This window comes from Megascapheus bottae, chromosome X (genome assembly GCF_031878675.1).
Source record: "Megascapheus bottae isolate mThoBot1 chromosome X, mThoBot2.hap1, whole genome shotgun sequence".
Classification (NCBI taxonomy): Eukaryota; Metazoa; Chordata; class Mammalia; order Rodentia; family Geomyidae; genus Megascapheus; species Megascapheus bottae.
The window spans coordinates 28,343,935-28,368,839 of record NC_143547.1 but is presented as its reverse complement, the minus strand read 5'-3'; the positions used below and the strand labels follow the sequence as shown (position 1 = coordinate 28,368,839).

The window sequence follows — 24,905 nt, the reverse complement described above, 5'->3', positions numbered from 1 at the left end:
AGTCTGATCTCTGGAGTCTGTATTACTTGTGGGCTCCGTTGCCATCTTACACACACACACACACACACACACACACACACACACACACACACACACACACACCCGCCTCCGTGGACGTCCAAGAAGGACAACAGCTGAGTCATGTGGATCACACCTATCATTCTAGCTACTCACTAGTCTTAGGTGTGAGGATCATGGTTTGAAACCAGCATGGGCAGAAAAGTCTGTGAGACTATCACCAATAAAATACTAAAAGCCCCAGAAGTGGCTGAAGTGGTTGAACATTACTAGCCTTCAGCAAAAGAAGCTCAGGAATAGTGCTCTGGCCCAGAGTTCAAACCCAAGAACCAGCAAAACAAAACAAAACAAAAAAAACCTCTAACAAACAAAATAAAACAATACTATATGCTTCCTATTACAAACTCTCTTGAATAATATAGTGCAGATATTTAAAATATGGAAATCCACAGAATAATACATTATACAAACTTTAATTTAAAACATCTGAATGGTTATATATTAATATCAGATTTCCACTAGGCCTCTCCAAAAAGAGTCACCTGGGACTTGTGATTCCTCCAGCAACAAGTCCTAACAACACAAGTGAAACATTGTCTATAAGAGAACTTGCTAGAAAGTGGCACTGTGGCTCAAATTGGTAGAGCACTAGCCTTGAGCTGAAGAGCTCAGGGACAGCACCCAGTCCCAGAGTTCAAGTCCCACATCCAACAAAATAAAGAGAATCTTGATAGAAAGTGAGTTCCTGAGACATTATTGGGGACAGGCCATGTTGACAGCCTGCCTAGCACTGGACAAAATGCCAGATTCCTACTAGGAAATTACAGCATAGCCATGCTATACGTACAAATGGCCTGAGCCCAGATGAATACCTATATAAATCTTAATCAGATATGGTGAGAACATTAAATCAAAGTTCCACACTCATCCAGAGATTTGCTGTGCCATCAGGTCTTTTCATAGAGCTTTCAGGATTGCTGGGTTAATTCTTTTCTGCTCATCTTGGAAATCAGAAGACTTCTTATACCAGGATGAAGCACATTTGTGCAAACAAATTATGAACAGAGAGCCCCTCTGACCAATTTTAAAAATGGTGAAACTCTCCTAAAATTCAAGTTTCTAAGTCCTCACAGAGACTTTGCTCTCTTTCTCTTAGTTTACACAACTTCCTACAAAATTGTGTGATTACATCATTATCTTAACACCAATACCAAAGACAAAACAAAATACATTTATCTTACATCAACTTTCACACAGAAATCTGCAACAAATTAGTAGAAAAGAGTCTGTTAAGGGCTATAATTCAATTAGATGGTTTTTACATGGGTTGTATTGAATCTCTGCAAAATTGATTCAAAAATCAATATTTAGTCAATTCAATCTGCCACAAGTTAAAGAAATCACATGTGATAAAACTCAGCATTCATTGATGATTTAAAAAACTCTCAGAAAAATAGGTATAGGGGATTCCTTTCTCAAGGTAAATGATTCTACAAGAAAAGCTAAAAGTGAGAACTTGAGCGAGAAAATAGTGGCTTATCTTTTTTTTTAGTAGGAGAACAGCATTCTTCCCACTAATAAATATTATATACACACTTTCAGGGTAAATGTAGACAGTATGTTCACACAGATAACAAGGTCAACTGACTGACACTCAGTTTCAGGACTCTGTCATATTTTAAATTTGGCAATGATAGTTGGCCCATTCCCAAGAGCTTTTGCTGTCTTTTTTTTTTCCAGTATCAGATTTCTCTAGCATCCCAGTATCTTTTAACAAATGATGGTCTCACACAATTTAAACTCAACTAAAGAAAGAATAGATAAAGTATCATAGGAAGAAAAATCTGGTATACCTACCATATAATGTGTTTCAATCCTGGCCTGTGATTCTATCTATTCTGAGGCTGAGATCTGAGGATCGCAGTTTGAAGCCAGCTCCAGGCAGAATATTCTCTGAGACTGCAATAAACATCACCCTAAAACCCAAAAGTGGAGCTGTGGATCAAGCTGTAAAGTGCAAGCCTTGAGCAAAAAGCTCAGAGATAGGGTTCAGGCCTTGAGTTCAATCCACAGGTCCCCTACAAAAAAAAAAATCATGCTACACTTATACATGGCAATGGGAAGTACTATCCACAACATTCCATCTTGGTTTTTCTTCTTTCAGTATAAGGTCACTGTGCCAGTGATAGTTACGTATATGCTAATGAAAATGCAGTAGCTATTTGAGTTGAAATAGTGATAATTTTTAAATTATACTTGTGTCTGGGCTGGGAGTTTGGCCTAATGGTAGAGTGCTTGCCTAGCATGCACGAAGACCCAGGTTCGATTCCTTGGTACCACATACTTAGAAAAAGCCAGAAGTGGTGCTGAGGCTCAAGTGGTAGAGCTCTAGCCTTGAGAAAGTTCAAGGACAGTGCCCAGGCCCTGAGTTCAAGCACCAGGACTGCAAAAAACCAAACAAACAAAAAATTATACTCGCGTCTTCCATTGATTTGTTTTTGCCAGTCCTGGACTTAAAATCAGGGTCTGAGCACTGTCCTTGGACTTTCTCACAGCTAGAGCTCTACCAATTGAGCCACAGCAACACTTCTGGCTTTTTCTATGAATGTGGTACCGAGGAATCAAACCTGGTCTTTGTGCATACCAGGTGTGCACTCTATTACTAAGCCAAATTCCCGGCACTCTTCCATCGATTTTTAAAACCCTGCAGCTAATTATGTTCTGATAAAATGTGAAATGTTTTGCGCTGTGATTGGGGCAAAGTAAGGATACTTTCACTCATCACTATGGCTCAAAATATCCCAAATGTTGGAGCCAGCACAATAAGGCATACAATTAAATAAAAAATAAAATTGGAAATGAGAAAACAAAACTATCCCTATTCACAAGCAACATGATTTTCTATGTAGAAAATTCCATATAATCTATCAAGAGAGACCTATATCTAATTAAATTCTGCAGGTCACAGAACATAACCATATACTTGGTTAAAAAAATACTATACTATAGTAGGAAATATTGCAATGAAATCCCATTATATAAGTCTTATATACTAATGAAAAAAAATGAAGCACGGCCTCATTGGCTCACACCAGCAATCCTAGCTACTCAGGAGGCTGAGATCTGAGGATCATGGTTTGAATCCAGTCTAGGCAGGAAAATCTGGGAGACTCTTATCTCCAATTAACCGGAGATAACCCAAAATGGCACTGTGGCTCAAGTGCCAGGGAATACTGCTAAAGAATACTGAAATTCCTGAATGGAAAAGCCTAAGTAACAGTCCTTAGGCACTGACTTCAAGCCTCAGTACTGGCACAAACAATCAGACACACATGCACACAAAATAATAACACTTAAAATTGTTCTGCACAAAATAAAGTTTGTAAGAACTGAACAAAATATATACAGGATGTGTATGCTGAAAATTGCAAAATGCAGATGGTAAAGTGTACACATAGTGTCTAAAAAAGACTATCTGCACAAAAAGCAGGACCAGAGAGGGAGGCAGTGTGGCCTAGTGGTAGAGTGCTTGTCTAGCATGCATGAAGCCATGGGTTTGATTCCAATACATAGAAAAAAGCCAGAAGTGGTGCTGTGGCTCAAGTGGTAGAGCACTAGCCTTGAGAAAGTTCAAGGACAGTGCCCAGGCCCTGAGTTCAAGCACCAGGACTGGAAAAATAAATTAATTAATTAAATAAATAAAAATAAAAATAACTCTGCGGCTCCCTGGGCGCCTGCCATGTCGACGCTGTGTCCCCCTGTACCAGAGCAGCAAGATGGGAAAGGCGGTGGTGGCCTGCGGGCCGAAATGTGTGCCTGCGGGTCGTGCCACTCATGGCCTTCCTAGGTCTATCCAGCCAGAGATATGGCTGCACCAGAACCCATACATGGAGGCGGAGTACTTCTCTGCCACGCTGACCTTTGTCATTACATTCCTCTCTCCGTTGTCTCTCATCTTCTTGGCCAAGGTTCTCAAGAAGACAGATGCCACAGACATCTGGCCTGGCAGCCACCCTTGCCCTAGCACTAAACGGTGTCTTTACCAACACAATAAAGCTCATAGTGGGGAGGCCATGCACAAATTTCTTCTACTGTTGTTTCCCAGATGGGCTAGCTGTTTCTCAACTGATATACCCAGGGGATAAGGATGAGGTGAATGAGGGTCGAAAGAGCTTCCCTAGTGGACATTCTTCCTTTGTGTTTCTGGTCTAGCCTTTGCCTCCTTCTACCTTGCAGGGAAGTTACATTTCTTCACACCACATGGGAAATTTTGGAGATTTTGTGTTTTTCTGTTACCTCTCCTTTTTCCATCTATAATTTCCCTGTCTCGCACCTGTGACTACAAACGCCACTGGCAAGATGTATTAGTTGGGTCCATGATTGGAATGACACTTGCCTATGTGTGCTACAGGCAGTATTACCTTCCTCTGACTGATGTGCAATGTGATAAGCCACTTCAGGACAAAGCCATGTTTCCCACTGCACAGAAGAAATCTGGTGTTTCTTACTGTCTGGATATTGAAAAGTCTGCATTTATCTCAGTGAAGAACAGATGAATCACCCCCTCCTAACTGAACCATGCACAAGACAGGAATGTATGGCCTTTTAACTCCTTCCAAGGTATAGATGACAGAGCCCCACTGTATTGGGCCTCCTATGATGCTCTCTGCTCTACTTCACATGGACCTATCATGAAGATTCCAGATCATTCTCCACCACAGTATGCCTCAAGTTGTCCAACATCTGGTCCATTAGATTGGCAGCCCCAAATCCTGTTTTTCTATTTAATCTCATGCTGCTGTTGGAAGCATATTGTCACAAAGCAGACTTTACATAATGTCATTTAATCCTAGAAGCTGGAGTTAGAACTTAATTTGTTTTTTATAACTCAATGTCTTAAACTCTGAATTCTAATAAACTGGATTTTGAATTTGTCTACTTTCTCAAGTGATAATTCTAACAACTCTTAAATGAGTAAATGTCCAAGTTGGGCTGATATGCCACTGCTGAACCTGTTTTCAATTCCAGACATCTGATAATGTTCTATATTTTGTTGAATGGTAAAAAAGAAAATGGTGAGGACTGTGACTTCAGCACTCCCAGATAATTCTTTCTACCTCTACCTCATTTGTTTCTTAACTGTGCTCAAGCACTTCTTGCTGGATTCCACTCTGCCAGGTGACCACAGTTACGTGGAGAACGTGGCACATTTTTTCCTGTCCCTTCTCGTAAGGAACAACCATATGACATTATGAGAGAAATACTGTAGGACCTATTACTTTCTTTCTATTTTATAACTATCAATATGATTTTGTCTTATGTTTATCTTTCTACAGCAAATTTTCAATACATTTCTTCTCTCAGTCAACCTGGTATTTAAAAAAAAGGTCAGTATATACTTTTTTTTTAACTTTGAAGTACCACTGGCAGGCTGGACTGTGAACACTGGAGTCCCCTTTACACATAAGTGATCAACTACTGCTCTCTCTAGCACTAGATGATATTTATACAAATTGAAAGACCATTTCTAAATTTACCATCTAATTTCCACACTTTAAATTTTGAACTATGTTTGCATATGACAGTGAAAACACTAGTCTTGAGAACATAACTAATGTTAGTTCTTTGTCCAAAACTTCTGTCTTAAACTTATTTGGTAAGACACAGGAGAAGTAAATAATTAGTGTACTGATTTTCCTTATGATAGATAAGGCCAGGAAAGTGTAGGCAATTAAGCTGGGGACAGTGGCTCATGCCTATATTCCTAGCTACTCAGGAGGCTGAGATCTGAGGATCGCAGTTCAAAGCCAGTCCCGGCACTAAAGACCATGAGACTCTTTTCTCCAGTTAAACACTAGAAAACTGGAAGTGGCACTGTGGCTCAAGGGGTAGTGTGGTAGCTTGAGCTTAAGAACTCAGGGACAATGCCCAGGCCCAGAATTCAAGCCCCACGACTGACAAAAAAGTAGGCAATCAATCAATAGTTTTACTTTAATATTTACTAAAGTTGTGTATACAATCACATAAAAAGCAAACATTTCAAAAGTACAAAATATTTGAAAGCTAATTAGTGCTATCAACTTTCCAAACTGTCATACTGAGATAAGGAATCTTAATTCTGCAGCTATGCGTATGTACAATATGTTACATTGGAATTTAAAAATAGGCTTGGTCAGAGATTGCACATGATACAAGTGAAGTCGTGCAAATGATGCCTAAATAAATAAAGCACTTCAATTGAGCTTATATAAAAAATAGGGCCGGGAGTTTGGCCTAGTGGTAGAGTACCTGCCTAGCATGCACGAAGACCCGGGTTCGATTCCTTGGTAACACATACAAAAACCCAGAAGTGGTGCTGTGGCTCAAGTGGTAGAGCTCTAGCCTTGTGAAAGCCCAAGGACAGTGCTCAGGCCCTGAGCTCAAGGCCCAGGACTGGCAAAAATAAATAAATTAAATAAATAAATAAATAACAGGGCTGGAATTGTAGTTCAAATGGAAGTGTGCCAGTTGAGTCAATGTGAGGACCATACTCTAGCATAGATTTATAAGGACACCATAATATAATAGTTAATTTGATCAAAGTACATTGCATGCATGAATGTAAAAGACACAAATAAAAGCCATTTGTACAATTCATTTATATTAATACAATATTAAAAAGTTTATTCATACTTAAATATGAAAGAGAATCATAAAACTGTCAAATTGAAGACTATAATTATTAAACTGTAATGTACTAAACTATAAAAATGTTGTATTTGTAGAAGAAAGCATAAGGCAGAGTAGGTTTAGATTTCTCAGACAAGACACCAAAATGCAACATATACTACAAAACTTGGAAAATTGGATATCTGCAAAATTAAAATTTCTGCTGTGGAATACATCTCTTGTTAAGTAAATGAATGGAAAAAACAACATCTTCAGATAAGAAAATATTTCCTTTTTGACAGAGAACTTGCAAAGGGGCATAATGTGACTGGCCGTTAAAGAAAAGCAATGTTTCAGCAAGATAATACCACAAATTTATTGAAATGGTTTATACCGTGAATAGTAATCACTGAAAAAGCCCTGGTGAAACTGATTTTTTTGGTGGATCTTGGGGCTTGAACTCTGGGCCTGGGCTCTGTCCCTGAGTTCTTCAGCTCAAGGATACTGCCCTACCTGTGGAGCCACAGTCCCACTTCCTGGTTTTTAGTGATAAGAGATGAGTTTCATGATCTTTTTTTAAAAAATTGTCGCAGTAATGTATAGAGGGGTGAGTTTCATGATCTTTAGTGCCCAGGCTTGCTTTGAACCCCGATCCTCAGATCTCAGCCTCCTTAGTAGCTAGAATTACAGGTGTGAGCCACTAGGCCTGGCTTGAAACTGATCTTATTGATTGCTGAAGGATATACAAAATGATACAGTCTAGAACAGTTTGACAATTTCTTTCTTTACATTTTCATGCAAGTCCTGGAGATTTAACACAGAATCTGGGGCTGCTAAGCTCTTCTGCTTCTCATGTACAAGTTTTTAATGGTTCATTGGAAACAAGAGGGTCTCATGGGCTTTTCCTTCCTACCAGGATCCTCAGCTAGTAGCCTAGTTAGTAGCTGGGATTACAGGCTTCAGCAACTCATTCCTGGCGCTCTCTCTCTCTGTCTCTGTCTTTGTCTCTCTCTCTGTGTATGTGTGTGTATGTGCATGCGTGTGTGTGTGTGCGTGTGTGTGCGTGTGTGTGTGTGTGTGTGTGTGTGTGTGTGTGTGTGTGTGTGTGGTTACTGAGGCTTAAAAACAAGGCTTTGCCAGGCACTGGTGGCTCACATCTGTAATCTTAGCTATTCAAGAGGCTGGGACCTGAGGATGGTGGTTCAGAGCCAGCCAGGGCACAAAAGACCCTGAGACTCATCTCCAAGTAACCACCAGAAAACTGAAAGTGGCTCAAATGGTAGAGAGCAAGCCTCAAGCTCAGGGACAGCACCCAGACCTTGAGTTCAAGCCTCATGACTGACCAAAAAAAACCCCCAAAACCAAACCCAAAAAAGAGCAAGCAACAACAACAACAACAACATACCCACAAAAACAAGGCCTTTTGATCTTCCTCAGCTTTTTCACTCAAAACTGAGGATCTACAACCTAAGACACTCTTCCACTTCATCACAAAATATTCTTATCATCCAACCTAAACATAGACAACACTGAACATACACTTAACATCTGATCCAGTAACTGTACTTCTAGGTACTTATCATGATCAAATGGATTTTTGTTAACACAGAATGCTGGGGAGAAATTTATAGCTCCCTCCTCCTCCTCCTCCTCCTCCTCCTCCTCCTCCTCCTCCTCCTCCTCCTTCTTCTTCTTCTTCTTCTTCTTCTTCTCCTTTGGGGATGAACTCATGGACTTCTTTTTGTGAGGCAAATGAGCCACAACCCCAGTCCTTTTTTGTATTGGGTATTTGTAATGCTACCCTTGGCCATACATTGAAGTTCTGGGCACTATTCCTGAGATAATTCACACAAGGATTATTCCTCTACCATTTGAGCCATAGATCAACTATTGGATTTTTGGCATTTGATAGAAGATAAAATTCTGCAGCTGACTTCCAATTGCTAGCCTCAGATCTCAGACTCCTGAGTTACTGGAATTACAAGTGAAAGACGACCACTTGCTCTTCTGGGGACTTGTCGTTTCTGTTGTTTGTTTTTAGAATAAGGATCTCAATTCTTGTTTAGGGGTGCACTTGTGCGGGGATGGGCTTATTTTAGGTTTCCCATCATACTGAGAATAAGAGGAGGTCAGGTCTGTTGAGGTCTCCAAAACTTACATTCATTTGCTAGGCTTAAACCAAAGTCCTCCCCATTTCAGCATTCCAAGTAGATAGGATTATACGTATGAGCCACTGACACATAGAAAGCAGGTACATTTTGTATACATGTGTGCAAGTGTGTGTGTTGTGTGTGTGAGTGTGGTACACACATTTATGTAGGAACTTGAGCACTCTCTCAGCCATTTTGTTTAGGACTTGAGTTTTATCATTTGAACCATAACTCTAGTCTGGCTTTTTTGACACTTAACTGCAGATGAGAGTGTTACAGACTTTTATGCTCTGTCTGCATTTGAAGCTCCATCATCCAGGTCTCAGCTTCTTCAGTAATTAGTATTCCAAGCAGGAACGACTAGTACCTACCCCATTTTCATTTTTTAATAGATAAAAATTGGGCTAGGTTCCAGTGGTTCACACCTGTAATCTTAGTTATTCAGGAGGCTGAAACCAGGAGGATGGAGATGTGAGCAGCCTGGGCAGCAATGGTGCCCAGGAGATTCTTATCTCCAAGAGGCCAGAAAGAAACTGGAAGTAGGTTGTTGCCGGGGCCAACCGGCAGCAAACCAGGGTTCGCAGATTGGGGTTCCTGAAATCGGGGGCAAGGACTAGCAAGAAATAGAAGAGAGACAGACACACCGGGTCCGGGATGTCCGCAGTCCAGGTAAAGACTGCCGAGACTGCCGCGTTTATTTTCCACTCCCGCTTCTTCCCTCCTCCAGACCCAGGGAACCTCCAGGTGTTACATTCATATGGTAATTCTCAGGTCATTTACATAGAATAGGGCCAGAAAGCAATAAGACAATAAAGCCATTGTAGGGAGCCGGGACAAACGCCATTATAAGATGGCGCCCGTTTCCTGACTCCTTAGAGGTAAACAACTCCATATAAGGCAATGCTGTGCTCGACTACGTGTCCTAAGTTATGCGCATGCGCGAATCACATGATGATCCCTGGCCAATCCCGCGGCACCTCGTTGTGGCAGTAGGGCGGCAGCCAATGGTGGAGCGACCCATGTTCCTGTTCCCTATATAAGCAGCTGCTTTTTGATGCCTCGCCCCTTTCGCTTCCTGCTCCCCCTTCAATCAAAAGGCTCTCCAATAAAGTATGATTTGAGAAGAATCCTCGAGTGGTGGTCGTTCTTCCTCGCTGGTCGAGGAGCGAGCTTGCCGCAAGCCATCATCTGATGCAAGTCAAGGTACAGTTTGATTCCACTCTGGCTCCCAACAGGTTGTGACTTAGGGGATAGAGAGGCACCCTTGAGCAAGAAATGCAAGTATGAGCATAAAACTCTGAGTTCAAGCTCCAGTACAAGAACACACAAAAATGAAAGTGGAAATGCCAAGTGTAGAAAAACAGAGAATAATTGTATGTGGTTAATTTTGCATGAAAAACTATTGAGAGGATGGATGGGAACTAACACATGCACCTGTAGCAGGCAAGCTGGGTAATGGGAATGACAAATATGAAATCTTGCATACCCAAACAAGAGAAAAGAAATGGGAATTGAACTTTCTACATTTTATTGCCTGTTGGGTTTTGAAGGTGGTAAATGATTTTGTTCAAAATGAATAACAGTACAGAAAAGGAATGGGCAGGCAAAAGATAAAGGAATATCAGTGTGTAGGAAAAAGCATCCCAGGAAGAGATTCCCAATTACTAGCTGGAACTGAATTCAGGAAAGTCAGAGGATCAGATTCGTCTCCTCAGAGACAGCTGGCCTGATTTGACTCTGGCTTGATTCCTTACACTGGTCATGGGGCCCAGGGAGGAAGAAGTTTCCTTGCTGACCAAGAGAGCTGAAGGAGAAGTCCACCTGGTTAAGGGACTGAAGCAGCAGCACATAGCAAGTCAGCTGGCACAACATTCATGGCTGCTCATGTGCATTCCCTTTCCTTCTCTCCTCAGAAAAATACTGTCTCTCTCCATGCCTACTATACTAGCTTTATTCTTTTTGATTTTCCTCAAGGACACTGCTCCACCACTTGACCCACAGTTCCACTACCCAACTCTTTTGTGGTTAAATGGAAAGAAGAGTCTCAGGGACTTTCTGCCCAGGCTGGCTTTGAACCACCATCCTTAGCTCTCAGCCTATGGAATAGCTCAGATCCACTGTGAGTCACCATTCCCAAAAGTAAGCAACAATTTTTAGTAATCATCCCAATCTTGTTCTGAGGCAATGAAGGATGTAGATTAAGAGAATTGGCTTGGTTCTCTACCACCTATCTTCTCCGTTTCATAGCCAAATCATCCATCCTGTGTCCCACTCAGCCTGCTCTGATGCCATCAGTTTTCTCTTATGCTACTGAGTCAAGGACTTTTCTACTTGCTTTCTCCTTGGCATCTTACATGGTAAAGAACATAGCACAGACTTTGGGGTTTTTCCATTATCACTACTTTTAATCATCTTGTGACACTTTCTGTTGGAAATCTCAAAGAATTGAAATGTCTCCCTAGCTACATTATCAGCTTCCTGGGGATCATAAGCCTCTTCATTTTGAGGAAAGAAGAATCACGAAAGATAAAAAATGTGAACAGTTGCATGCATTGGTGACCCAATCTTGTAATTCCGGCCACTCAGAGCCTGAGACCTGAGGCTTTCATTTCAAAGCCAATGGAGCCAAGGAAGACCATTTGTGTGATATCTCCAACTGGCCACCAAAAAGTAAGAAGTTGAGCTTGGCTCTAGAGAGAGGACATTAGCCCTGAGCAATAAAGCTCACTGACAGCACTAAAGAATTTAGTTGAAGCCCCAAGACTTGACACAAAGAAAAATATATGAAAAATGAAATAGGAAGCTTGAGTGTAGCTTAGTGAGACAGTCCACTTTTATAAACTACAAAATCTACATTCAGCCTAACCCAGAGAGAAACAGTCAGAAAGACAGCGACAGAGAGATTGTGTGCTGGTGGACAGGAAAGGGAAACAAGGGGAAGAGGAGGGGGAAGAGGTGAAGGCAGAGGGAGCAGGCAAAGAGGCAGGAGAAAAGAAGAACGAAGTGGGTAGGAGGAACAGGGGGAAAAGACAAAGGAGAAAATGAAAGACAGCAAGAAGGAGAAGGACAATAAATATTGGAGAGAATAGAGAAGATATAGAAAGCAAGAAAGTAGAAAGACTAAAAGAAGAGGATGGAGGGGACAAGGCTGAACAATGAGTACATGCTTTGCACTTTGCCCAAAATAACATATCCCACAGACTATTTCAGAAAGCTTATGGCTATTCGAATAAATTGCACATTATTTAGGTTTATTTTTGTGGTACTGGAATTTAAACACTGGAACTTGTATTTCTCAGGCTGATGCTCTCAAAGCAGCCAGGCTGCAGTCCTATGTTCTGCTAGTTAATTTCACGATATGAGACACTCTTTTTGAGAGAGCTGTCATGACTGGCCTTGGTGTATACTTGGGTATGATGTACCCATGATAGTCTTCCCATCTTCCCAATGTAGCAAGGATAATGGATTTGCACCACCATGTATGGCACTTCCTTGATAACCAATCAGGCAAACTTCTTTTCCTCAGCTGTCTTTGAACTATGATCCTTCAATTTTAAGCTTCTCAATTGGCTAGGATTATAAAGGCAAGTCAATGTACTTTTGTTCTTTTTATTTGTTTTTTATTAGGTTATGGGCCTTAAACTGAGTGCCTTGGCAAAATCCCTGAGGTCTTTTGCTCAAAGCTAGCGTTCTGCCACTTTGAGTAACAGCTCCACTTCGAATACTCTGGTGGCTAACTGGAGATAGGAATCTCACAGACTTTCCTCACAAGGCTGGATTCAAACTGAGATCCTCACATCTCAGCCTTCTGGGTCGTTGAGATTGCAGGTGTGAGTCACAAGCCCCTTGATGCTCTTTTCTTAATGCAACCACACGGCTCTTCCTTTCCCTGAAAAAGAAAGGTGCATGGAATATGCAAACTTCAGAGCCTACTCACTAACAATTTTTACAAATGTAAATATTGTTGAGGATCTTTTGTTGCTCTCAAGAAACTTAGAGCCAGGCTCAGTAGCTCACACCTGTAATCCTAGCTACACAGGAGGAGGCTGAGATCTGAGGATCGCTGTTCAAACTAATGACTGTGGGTCTTTTATCTCCAATTAACCACTAGAAAACTGGAAGTGGAGCTTGGCTCAAGGTGTAGGGCAATAGCCTTGAGCTGAAGAGCTCAGGGACAGGGCTCAGAGTTTAAGCCCCTTGACCGACCCCCCCCCCCAAAATTAGAGCTAGACCCCAGGGGCTCATACCTATAATTTTAAGTATAGAGGATACTGTGACTTGAGGATCATTTCAAATACAGGCTAGGCATAAAAGTCTCTGAGATTCTTATCTCCATTTAGTGCAGCCATAGCTCATGTGGCAGAGTGCCATCCTTGAAAGAAAGAACAAAGGTACTACATCTTGGCCTTGAGTTCAAGGCCTGTCCCTGGAGCAAAATAAAAATAAAACACAAAAAAGAAACAAAGTTAGACAAATTGACATATGGCTAAGAAATACTTAAACTTGTTAAAGACGATGATAAACTCTGTAGGTTAGATAATAACCTGACATTTGGTACTTGGGTCTCACAATTACAATCCTAGCCACTCAGGAGGCTGAGATCTGAATGATGATCAGTCAAAGCCAGCCAAGCAGGAAAGTTGATAAGACTCTCATCTCCAGTTAATCACCAAAAAGCCAATAAATAGAGTTGTGGGTCATGCGGTAAACTGATAAACAATTTCAGGGACTGAACACTCAGGACCTGAGTGCAGGCATCAAAAAATATACAGACTAGGAAGCCATGCATGGTGGCTCACACCTATAATCCTAGCTACTCAGGAAGCTGAGATCTGAGGATCAAGGTTCAAACTCAGCCCAGGCACTAAAGTCCATGAGACTTATCTCCAATTAACCACCATAAAACCAGAAGTGGTGTGGCTCAAGGGGTAGGACAGTAGGCTTGAATTGAAGAGCTCAGGGACAATGTCCAGGCCCAGAGGTCAAATCCCATGACTGGTACACACACACACACACACACACACACACACACACACATACACACACAAACTAGGGGTATTAATATTCAAGAAGTACCATACTCACTACCTGACGAATGTAACTGTAACCCCTGTATACATCACCCCAACAATAAAAAGACAATTAAAAAATAAATAATAAAAATATACAAATGACAGAAGTAATTTCAATTAGATTTGCCATTCATACCAAGTACTAATCACATATTTTGTTTTCTTCAAATAATTTTTCTCAAATCTACATTATGACAACAATTTTCCGGAGTCCAGGGTGAGAGCTCTATTTGTTCCATTGTTACCCAGATGTCAAAGGATCATGCCTGTAATCCTAGTTACACAAAAGGCTGAGAGTACACCATGAGGTGTGAAGTTTGGTTCCACTTAATGCTTCCTCACCCTGCAGAAAAGTCCATGAGATTCAAATTCTAAACAGAAAAAAATCTTGTCACAAGCCACAAAGCAGTGGGCTGATCAGGTGGAGACTGAGTCCTCAGAAACAGTGGCACGAACTAAGTTTTCCTCTAAAAGTTTAGCTATGCAGCTAAATAGTGCCTAATTGCTGTTGCTTGGCTGGTTTATTCAAGGATAGCAGTCTACCACATGGATTTCAGCTCTACTTGCGGCTGGTTAATCAGTGCTAAGATTCTCATAGACTTTCCTGCCCAGATTGGTTTGAAATCACCATCCTCAGCTCCAGCCTCTGGTTGGACTCTTGTCTAGATCTGTTGACTATTCATTTATTAACACATATTCAAAAAATTCACATGTAATCCACATGTACATTAAAGGTTGAGAAGTCCATCCTCTAGTTTTACTGTTGAAGCTCTAGAATTGGGGTTCAAAAATTTTTATATTCCTGAGGATCAGTAATATATATTTAATAAATATTTTTGATTTAGTGATTCACAAAGCAGTCCCAGTCCCTTCGTATACTAATCCTAACATTAATCTTTATGTCATTCCTCCCTTTAAACATTCTCCTTGACTTTTTTGTGGGTCATGGGGCTTGAACTTGGCCTGGGCGCTGTCCCTGAGCTCTTTAGCTCAAGGTTACTGCCCAACCTCTGGACCTGTCACCCTACACTTGAACCACAACCCACTTCTCGTTATCTAGAGGTTAATTGGAGATAAGAGTCTCAGATCTTTATGTGCTCAGGCAGGCTTTGAATCTTGATCCTCAGATCTCAGCCTCCTGAGTAGCTAGGATTATAGGCGTGAGCCATCGTGCCGGCTTTCATTGGTTTTAAGAAGAAAGAAGAAAAAAAAAAAAGAAAAATCCACATGAATCAAAGCCTAGGACTCAGCTCCTCAAAAGGAAACAAAACTTACCTGTCTTATCCATTTTGGGTGACAGGGTGTTAGTAAATTTCTTGAAATTAACAGGTATTGGCAGAAAAAAATAATCAGAGCTTATGGGAATGCTATCAGTAGTGCAGTAACAAAGCCTACATTGTATTGTTCATAGTGAATATGATAGAACTGTTGTAAGTGCTGTTGATTGTTATATAACAATTAAATGTCAACAAGAAGATACTTAGTAGGTGCTCACAGTTTTAAAGTACCCTTGCATCTCCCCTGCAAACTTTATTTCTGTTACTGTCACTTTTCAAATTATAATACTATCAACATATGTTTTAAATTTTAAGTTTATTAAAATCAACACAAAATGAACTGTACAAGAATTTCACTACATACATAGGTTATACACTCATTATATACATTCATCCTGCTTCTGCTATGCCCCTCCTACCCCTTTTCAGCCAGCCTACATATTCCCTAGAATATATTCTCTTCAAATATACTCCTGGGAGTGGGATGCCTGAAAGATGTTATGCTTTCTTTAAAATCTGTCCATACATATAACATTCCAATTCTACCAAAATTATAAACCTTATGTAATTTTGTAGCAGTTTAAGTGTAAAATCTAACCCTTGCTCATGGCTAGCACTCTTCCATTTGAGCCATCAATCTGCCTTGGCTTTTTGATGGTTCTTTTAGGAATGAAGTCCAGTGAAATTTTCTACCAAAGCTGGCCTCAAACCACAATGCTCCAGATGTCAGACTCCTCAGTACTTAGAGTTACAAGTCACCAGCACATATCAGTTACATAACAAATTTTAAAACCAGAACAGATGCACACGAGCTTTAACTACAATAACACTGTAAGAAAAAGAAACACACACACACACACACACACACACACACACACCACATACATACAGGAATACAGGTTCAAAAATATTTAAAAGTTCAATGTTTACATTTAACTGATAGATTACCTGCTGAGCAGTACCATTTTCCCCTGAAACTTTTCCCATAGATTACACTGTAATTCTCAACACAAGTGTGCTTTCTCATTAAAGGCTTTGTTTCCCTGTGAGGTTCAAGATCCCAGAGCACTCTCACTCACACTTGAACAATTTTTCTGTCTAATGGATAGTTTTCTGTGAGAAGTCAGGGAAGAACTGACACGACAAGCCTTCCTCAAACTGCTCACATATAAAGGACTTTACTCCAGTATGGGTTTTTATGTTTTCTCTAAGATGGCAGTGTTTCGTGAAGGATTTCTAACAGCAAGGGCATTTATGGGGTCTCTATCCAGTGTGAGGTTTTATGTGTACAAGAAGACCATGCTTTGCCTATAGGCTTTCCCACAATTAACACATCTCGAAGGTGGTTCTCTTGAGTTTATATTCTTAATATTAGTTGGAAGATTAAAAATGTTGGGCCAGGAGTTTGGTGTAGTGGTAGAGTGCTTGCCTAGCATGCACAAAGACCCAGGTTCGATTCCTCGGTACCACATAAATAGAAAAAAGCTGGAAGTAGTGCTGAGGCTCAAGTGGTAGAGCTCTAGCCTTGAGAAAATCCAAGGACAGTGCTCAGGCCCTGAGCTGAAGCCCAGGACTGGCACCAAAAAAAAGTGTTTTCGTGGTGGCTACATAAAATATTTTTCAGTTTTGTGTGACTTAGTTTATATTTGATAAGGAAAACAACAGGTTTTTTTTAAAAATTGTATTAGTAGACACATTGAAAGGATGTTTTCTTTGATCTAGCATGTATTAGCTTATGTCTGGTAAGATTACTACGTCTATGAAAAGCTTTACCACATTCATTACATTCATATTGTTTTTGTTCAGAATGAATTACTTTGTGTTGTTTGAGATGGTAGATAATTCTGAAGGTTTTCTTACACGTGGGACATTCATAAGGTTTCTCCCCTGTATGAATTGTGAAATGTCTGTTAAGTTTATACTTTGTGCTGAAGCATTTTCCACAGTTATTACATTTATGTTGTTTGTTACCAGTGTGGACTTTGAGATGTGACTGCAAAGCTGTGGGACACATGAATGTTCTCTCACATTGATTGCACTGTAGTAATACATTTCTACTATAGTATTTCTTGTGTTCCATAAGTTGTGAGAACGAACTGAAGATTTTCCCACAGTCCCTGCATTCATAAGGCTTTGCTCTTATCTGGTTTCTATCGTGCTCAGTTACAAAAGAGATCATGCCAGGGGGATTGGTATTGCTATTATTTTCTTTGGGTCTTTTATCATTTTTAACTCTATTTTGTGGCCTACCAAGGGAGGACTCCCCAGGATCAACCTCTGAGTCATCCCATGACTGGATTTTCCCTCCTCTATTCATTTGCCTACTCTGAACAATGGTAGCTTCTGTGTACAGGGCTTCACCAATAGTAGAACCTTCAGGAGGATTGTTTGCATGTGTTGACTCATCCTTGATATTCAGTGCTTCTGGTTGCAAACTATTTTGTGTAAGATTTGCTTGTTGGGATGTTTGGTGAGTGATCCTATCTGAAGGGAAACCTGGAGGAATATCTCTATCCATTCTGTCCTGTACTTCTTCACTCTTGATGATTATGATGGGTTGGCTGCAGTAAAATACTACATGACATAAATTCTCATAGCTCGTTAACATCACATCCCTTTGCATGTTTGTCTGTTCTGAACTCAATAAAACCCATGTCTCCCTGGTGAAATCTGGGACTACATGATGAAAATGAATGGAGTTGCATGAGAGAAATTGCAGGATTTCTCCTTCTGTGACCATTGCTTCTCGTATAATAATGGTGGGCTCAGCAGACAGAGAAAATTCAGTGGGTGGAGTAGGGTTTGCCATTTTTCAGGTCAGAAGTTAAGTACACTCACACAAAAGCTAGGACAACTGGGACACTGATATAGTTTGCTTCAATGGTCCATTCAGGCAAAGTCTCAAATATAGAAATCCACGGGTCATCAACGTCAGGGATCAGCTCAGGCTGCTGGTTGTATACTTTCCAGGATGCTTGCCTTTGGGAATAAGAAAGAGGATCTCAGCCCATATGCATATGTATATGAGTGCATTTTTCTGATAAGTGTTCACCTCCAGATGTGTAGAAGGGCCTCCCATCATAGAGAAAAGAACAAAAACTAAGGATATTTGTGTTAAGGTTTTAAAACACAAAGCCCATATTCTCAATTCAAATGCTTTTCTATGAAAGTGAGAACAATGGGTGTTATCAAAATAGAAAAAAATGAAAGGATCATTTGTCCTGAACCCTTGGGGCTTCTGCTTCTGGGCATAATGACGACAAAGGGAAGGCTGAGCAAGAGGGCATTTCATGGCAGAAGAAGGAGACAGGCACTCACCCTTTATTCCTATGAAAATTCTGCCTTCACTGACTGTGGTTCAGCCTGCAGCTGTGGAATCTTCCCAATCGAGTTGAATGTTCCTGTTGGACAAGGATCTGGGGAGAAGAGAAAAGAACACCTTATGTATGTTTTCCCTTTAGACCAGCAGTATGAGACATGGGGTACCACAATGTCTGTAGTCTTCCAAACTGCTATGGAGAGAGCAAGGTCTCATTATACTCTTGGGAGTATATATCTAAATCAGGAAGTTATAAAGCTTACAGATTTTGAATACACAAGCAATTGACAGTGGATAAACAGATCAAAGATGGGTACAATACCAGTAAATAAGCTGGTGGTTCAAAACAAGACTCACAAATCATTCCTTCATATTGAAGCTAAATGGTGCTCTTAGGTTCCAACTCGAAGAGCAAGCTGGAGCCTGTGGGTTACAATAATCCTACCTTATAACAAGATTAAGATCTCAGGTTGGAAGATGGAAAGTTAGAGAATAATTGTATATGTAATTAATTTTGCAGAAAAAAAAACAGAGAGATGATGGATCAGAAACCATTACATGTACCTGTAGCAGGTAGGCTAGTGTCAAATAAAAGAATGCAAAAATGGAACCTTCCAAAACAAATCAGTAAAGAAGAAAGGGGAATGGAAATTTTTACCTTTTGCACAGTGTTGATTTTTGAACATAGTAAGTAGTCTTGTATATTAAAATGAATGCTAACAAAACAGAAAAGGTAGTGGGAACACAAAAGTGAAAAGAGTCTCAGTAGGGAAGGAAATAAAAGCAGAGGATAAGTATTCCAAATATTAGTTGAAACTAAATTAAGGAAAAGAAGATAAACAGTTTTCTCTCCTCATTGACAGCTGGCATGATTTTATCTTGGTCTATACCATTGACTGGCACTGGAACCCAGGAAGAAGTCTCCTTATTGAAGAAGGGAGCTGAGGGAGAAGTCCACCTCTGTCAAGTTAAAGGAGCAGCACAAGTCAGCTGGCACAACTTTTATGCTCATGTGCATTACTCTTATTTTTTCTCTCAGAAGAATGCTATCTGTGCTCAGGCCACCTATACTTCAGAAGTGGGCTTCTACATCTTGTCAAGGCTCTTAGGTGTTTTTTGTTGGGTGTTGTATGCCAGTACCTGGGAGCTCAATTTGCACTTCGGGCCTCACACTTGATTGGCTTTATGATTCATATCAGATGCTTTACATCTGTATTCACAACTCTGAGTCCTGCTTTTTTTGGCTAGTCCTGGGGTTTGAACTCAATGCCTGTGTGCTGTTTCGGAACTTCTTTGTGCTCAAGTCCATTGCTCCACAATTTGAGCCACAGTTCCACTTACAGCTTATTCTGAGTAGTTTATTGGAGATGAGAGTCCCACAGAGTTCCCTACCTGAGCTGGCTTTGAAGTTCAATCCTCAGATCTCAGCCTGCTTAGTAGCTTTGATTATAAGCATGAATCACCAGTGTCCATCTCCAAGTCCTGTTATTTGATGACTAATTGCAGATGGAGTCTTTGAGACTCTTTTCTCATTGTGGGCTTTAAACTTCCATTCTCGTGGTCTCAACCTCCTGAAGAGTTAGAATTATGGATATGAGCCACTGACACCTGTTTTATAGGTGTGTATTTGTCCAGGCCCCAGAGTTCAAGCCTTACTACTAAAAAAAAGTTGGTATGTGGGGGTTGAAAAGTGCATCTTTGGTAGCAGTTTTAAAGTTCTGATTGTGACTATGTGCTTTTCCTATGGAGTTCAGGTACAAGCAGTCTGGGCTCCTATTTAAATATCTGAGCAGATGTCTAGTAATGTCTAGTATATACCTCCCCTCATACATGGTATAATTGTAGCTTAATTGGAAATGAGAGTCTCAAGGAATTTCCAGGCCAGTCTGGCTTTGAACCATATCTTCAGATCACATTTTCTTGAGTAACTAGGATTAAAGCCATGAGACACTGGTGCCTGGATGCCATGAGTAAGCCCAGTAAGGGGGAAAAATAAAGCAGGATAAAACCATAAAAAACATACAGGCTTCAAGGAAGCATAAAACTATAATGTCACCTGAGAAATATTAAAAATTATGATGAATGTGTTGGTGTACATCCGTTAATCCTAAAATCAAGAAGGCAGAGGACAAAGTACGGAGAGTTCAAGGCATACCTGGGATGAATAAGAAGGCCTTTCTTCAAACAATGAAACAAGCTGGGCACTGGGGACTCAAACCAGTAATCTTATCTTCTCAGGAGGTTTAAATCTGAGAATTGCTATTCAACGGCAGCCTCTGCAAAAAAGGGTGTGACCTACTTCCCACTATACAAATGCTCAGATAAAGATAGCCATGAATAAAAGAAACTCAGGGATAGCACCTAGGCCATGAGTTCAAGCACCAGGGCTCAACAAAAGGAAAAACAGAAAATAGGAAAACAAAATATTTAAATTCATTTTATAACTTGATTATTCATATTTCCTTTATATGATTGTGTTAATTGTTAATTTATTTTCTGTTTGATTATGAGATTTATATTTTCTGAAAACATTATGTACATATATTAAAACAGAGTAAATTAATAACAAAAAACAAACTTCCATCCCATTTGGAGGTTCTGTCCATGTGGTGGAATCGTGTTCCTCTTTTCAGGTAACATTAATCTTTTTTTTTTTGGTAGGTCTTGGGGCTTGAACTCAGGGCCTGGGCTCTGTCCTTGAGTTCTTCAGCTTAAGGCTAGCGCTCTACCACTTGAACCACAGAGCCACTTCTGTTTTCTTAGTAGTTAATTGGAGATAGGAGTCTCACAGACTTTCCTGCTCAGGCTGGCTCTGAACTGTGATCCTCAGATCTCAGCTTCCTGAGTAGTTAGGATTACAGGTGTGAGCCACCAGTGCCTGACTGACAACATTAATCTGAATTCAAATGAGAGATCAGTGGCACAAAGCAGCCTGAAATAATATTTCCTAATGCTCTGGCTGCTTTTATTAGCCAAGAGCCTGCCTGAAACCCAACTATACCAGGTATGAGGGGAGGTATATGCTGGACATTACTAGACATCTGCTCAGATAATTAAATAGGAGCCCAGACTGCTTGTACCTGAACTCCACAGGAGAAGCACGTAGCCACAGTGCTACCAAAGATGTACTTTTCAACCCCTACATACCAACTTTTTTTTTGGTAGTGAAGCTTGAACTCTGGGGCCTGGACACTTTTAGCTCTTCAGCTCAAAGCTAGTGCTCTACCATGGTGAGCCGCAGCACCACTTCTGGTTTTCTGGTGGTCAATTGGAGATAAGAGTCTCATAGATTTTGTGCCCAGGCTGGCTTTGAACAGTTATCCTCAGATCTCAGGCTCCTTAGTGGCTAGGATTACAGGTGTGAGCCACTAGCACCCAGTTCCACATACCAACTTGTGGGCATTAACATCAGACCAACTGCTGATCAGATATTCACACCCAAGGAATGTGGTGGCAAATAGATAGGAGGCAATTCCCTCAGCCTAAATGGTACCAAAAGATAGGTTCTACCTGGACAAGACCTGTGGCATGCCCAGTAGTAATTTCCAGACAATTCAAGTAGTGACTCACCATCTCCCACACAAGCCTTATGCCCCTTCCCCTAGGAAGAATTCAGAAGTTCACTATGTGCCATCAGCTACTCCTGCCAATCATACTCCGAATTAGAATAAGGAACCCAATACAGAAGAAACAGAAAAATGGTGCATTTGGGTTCATACACTTGTGCCTGCACTGAAACAATGGGCCTGTACACTCTTAATCCTTTTAGATTGCATTACACTTTGAATAAGGTTTCATGATTTTCCCTACGCAGCCTGGAGATTCCAGTCCACTGAGAGGTGCCACAGCACACTGTATGTTTATATTGATCTGTCTGTGTCTGTGTCTCTGCTAGCCATGGGTAGTGGATCCAGAGATTATCGCATTCTCACTTGTCTTTCTTCCTCTTGGTGTTTGTTGTATCACTTGGGTCAGGCCTCCAGTGCCACAGCCACTGTCATGTCATTACCCAGACTGGCCTCAAATAAACATCCATCAATACATGGCAACTTTGCTCCCCAAATAGCTAGGATAACATGTATGGGTCACCAGAGTCAACAAAAACACCATTTGAACACCAGAGTCTCTACTTAAATATAATGCCACCCTGTCACTACCTACTCAAAAGAGAATATACTCTGAAGCTTTCTTTAAATTATGCCACCTGGCCACTACAGATAAAAACAGGCTAGAATCTTCAATCTTTGTTTAGAGCCTGATACTGGGTGGAGGAACCTCTTTCCTCATCTCAGAATTCACTAGATGAGATTCAGCATCAAATAAAACTAAATGAAAAATACCCAGTGGCACCAAGAGACCCCACACAGGCTTTACATTTCTCCTGCTCTTCCTGGAAGCTCATGCACCAGCAACGTGAAGCCTCAACTGCAACAGCCTGAAGCACAGGATGTTCTCTGCCCAACTGTAGATATCAGTGGAAACCAGAAAAAAATAATGTTCCCCTGAACCCAGGAGATCATACCAGACTAAGGAAGCCACAGTTAGCATTTTCAACCTGTCTCCAAGTACCACTTTTCAGCCCTGTTCTTTGTCCAATGGCCCCAATCAACAAAGCAACATGAGAACCCAACACTAGACCCTGTCAAGTTGTAAACAATTAGGAAGCAATTTCAATCACTCAAATACTGCCAATGGAGATTGCTTGAGTTGTTAAGAACTCCCGTGAACAGGTATCAGGAGATAACGCATGAGGAGGCTTTTCAACAAAACCCTGAAAAACAGAGCCTTCTACCCCTTCCCCACCTATCACATACCTTCCTGACACTGAAAAGGAGTTCGAAGTCTGTACTTGCACAGTTTTGGCCAGCAACAACTTGTTTCCCTCCCCTTAACAATTATAATGATGAATCACACAAAGTAGAAATGAGTGTTTTTCTTCCTTTGTTTTTTTTTCTAACAAGAGAAAGGAGGTATTGCAATTTGTCATAAGATCAAACTATAGAAGTAGAACTTTTATGGTTTGGATAGTGAGTGACAAAAGTCTCACACTTATTTCTCAGTAATACTGCATATCCAGGATCATAGCCCCACCAGGCCATGTCGCCTATGTGGTAGTCTTAGAATGTGGATTGAGTGTTGCACCAGCACCTGCTTGGTTTTCTCTTTTTAATTGGATGGGCCATGCCACCAGTGCCAAGGGCAGTGTTTAGCTTTGTTTTGTCTTTTTTTAAAAAGTAAAGCTAAGGCAAATTTTTCATGTCTTGGACTCAGGCAAAAATCCCCTGACCAACTTTGATCTCCATGAACTTGATTAATATGAACAGGCCAGCACATCAACTGCAAACATCATATTAACAGCAGAGGCTCTGCTGAAACATGATGCCATGCAGTCACCAAAAAGTATGTAGAGATACATTGGTTCTCTTCTTGAATTTGCAGGCAGATCGAGGAACCATGGTCCTTTCATGAAGGTACATGAGCTGAAATTCAAAGGGGAGCTCAGTAGCACCAGGGATCCTGGGACATACATTCCTCCTCTTGTTACACCAAATCAGAAGGAGGGCAATGCCAAACTTGGAATAGGCAGGAATTGCAATCACATATGGTGGCATTAGTGAATATCTAAAGAACTTGGATGATCTAAGAACCCACAGATAAGAATTAAAATTTGCTCCCAAATAGATAGTAGCCATCCCGTGTTCTCTACCTGGTGGAGACTTCAAACAACAATAAAAATATCAGCGAAGCAGTAAACAGCCAGGCGACAACGTGGTGGGCACCCGCACTGCCAGTGGAGATCTCGGGAGCCCTTAGGCCTCTGCGCCCCCCGCCGGCGGCGTCTGTGGAGGACCAAGGCCCAGAATCAGCGCGCACGCAATGTCTCCACTCCCCGTCCCCACACGACCCTCCCTCCTCTCGGGGTGCATTCGCTGAGGGGACCCAGGTCCCCACGCGGCCTAGGGACATCCTTTCCCCTCCACCGCCCCGCGGCTCCGTCCAAGAGCCAGCCGCACCCCAGTGGCTCCAGGCCGAGGGCCGAGACGCCTTCTCCCCTACTGCTGCCATCCGGGGGTCCTGACAGGAACCCCGACGGCCTAGCCCGCAGCGCCAGAAGAGAGTCTCCTCCCCACTCGAACCCCGCTCCCACACAGCCCCTGGTCACCGCTCTTCTCTCCCTGCCCGCGGCTTCGAACGACCCACTGAAGCTCAGGCCTCTGGAGACGCCGCGCGGCCGACAGCCAGGCGGCAATTGCCTCAGCGCTGGCACTGCAGGAGAAGACCAAGGCAACCGTTGGGACCTCCAGCGCCCACGACGGCGCCTGCGCACGGTGCGGGCCAGGTTCACGACCCCACGCACACACTTGCGTCCTCGTGACTGTGGACAAGCTAAATGCCCTACTGACGCATGCTCTGCAATTAC

The 24,905-nt window shown here is 41.5% G+C and overlaps 1 protein-coding gene and 1 pseudogene across 1 annotated transcript; one reads left to right on the top strand and one right to left on the bottom strand.

The window, feature by feature from the left end:
* The first annotated feature begins 3,794 nt into the window (after nt 1-3,794).
* Nucleotides 3,795-4,739, top strand: LOC150040658 (phospholipid phosphatase 5-like; annotated as a pseudogene).
* Nucleotides 4,740-16,015: 11,276 nt separating this feature from the next.
* On the bottom strand, nt 16,016-24,288 carry LOC150040657 (zinc finger protein 69 homolog B-like). The gene is made up of 3 exons (XM_090326156.1): nt 24,192-24,288; nt 18,484-18,581; nt 16,016-18,144 (listed from the first exon to the last, which is right to left on the bottom strand). The coding sequence occupies exon 3, from the start codon at nt 17,972-17,974 to the stop codon at nt 16,850-16,852; it is 1,125 nt and encodes a 374-aa protein (XP_090182282.1). The 5' UTR covers nt 17,975-18,144; nt 18,484-18,581; nt 24,192-24,288; the 3' UTR covers nt 16,016-16,849.
* Nucleotides 24,289-24,905: the final 617 nt, after the last annotated feature.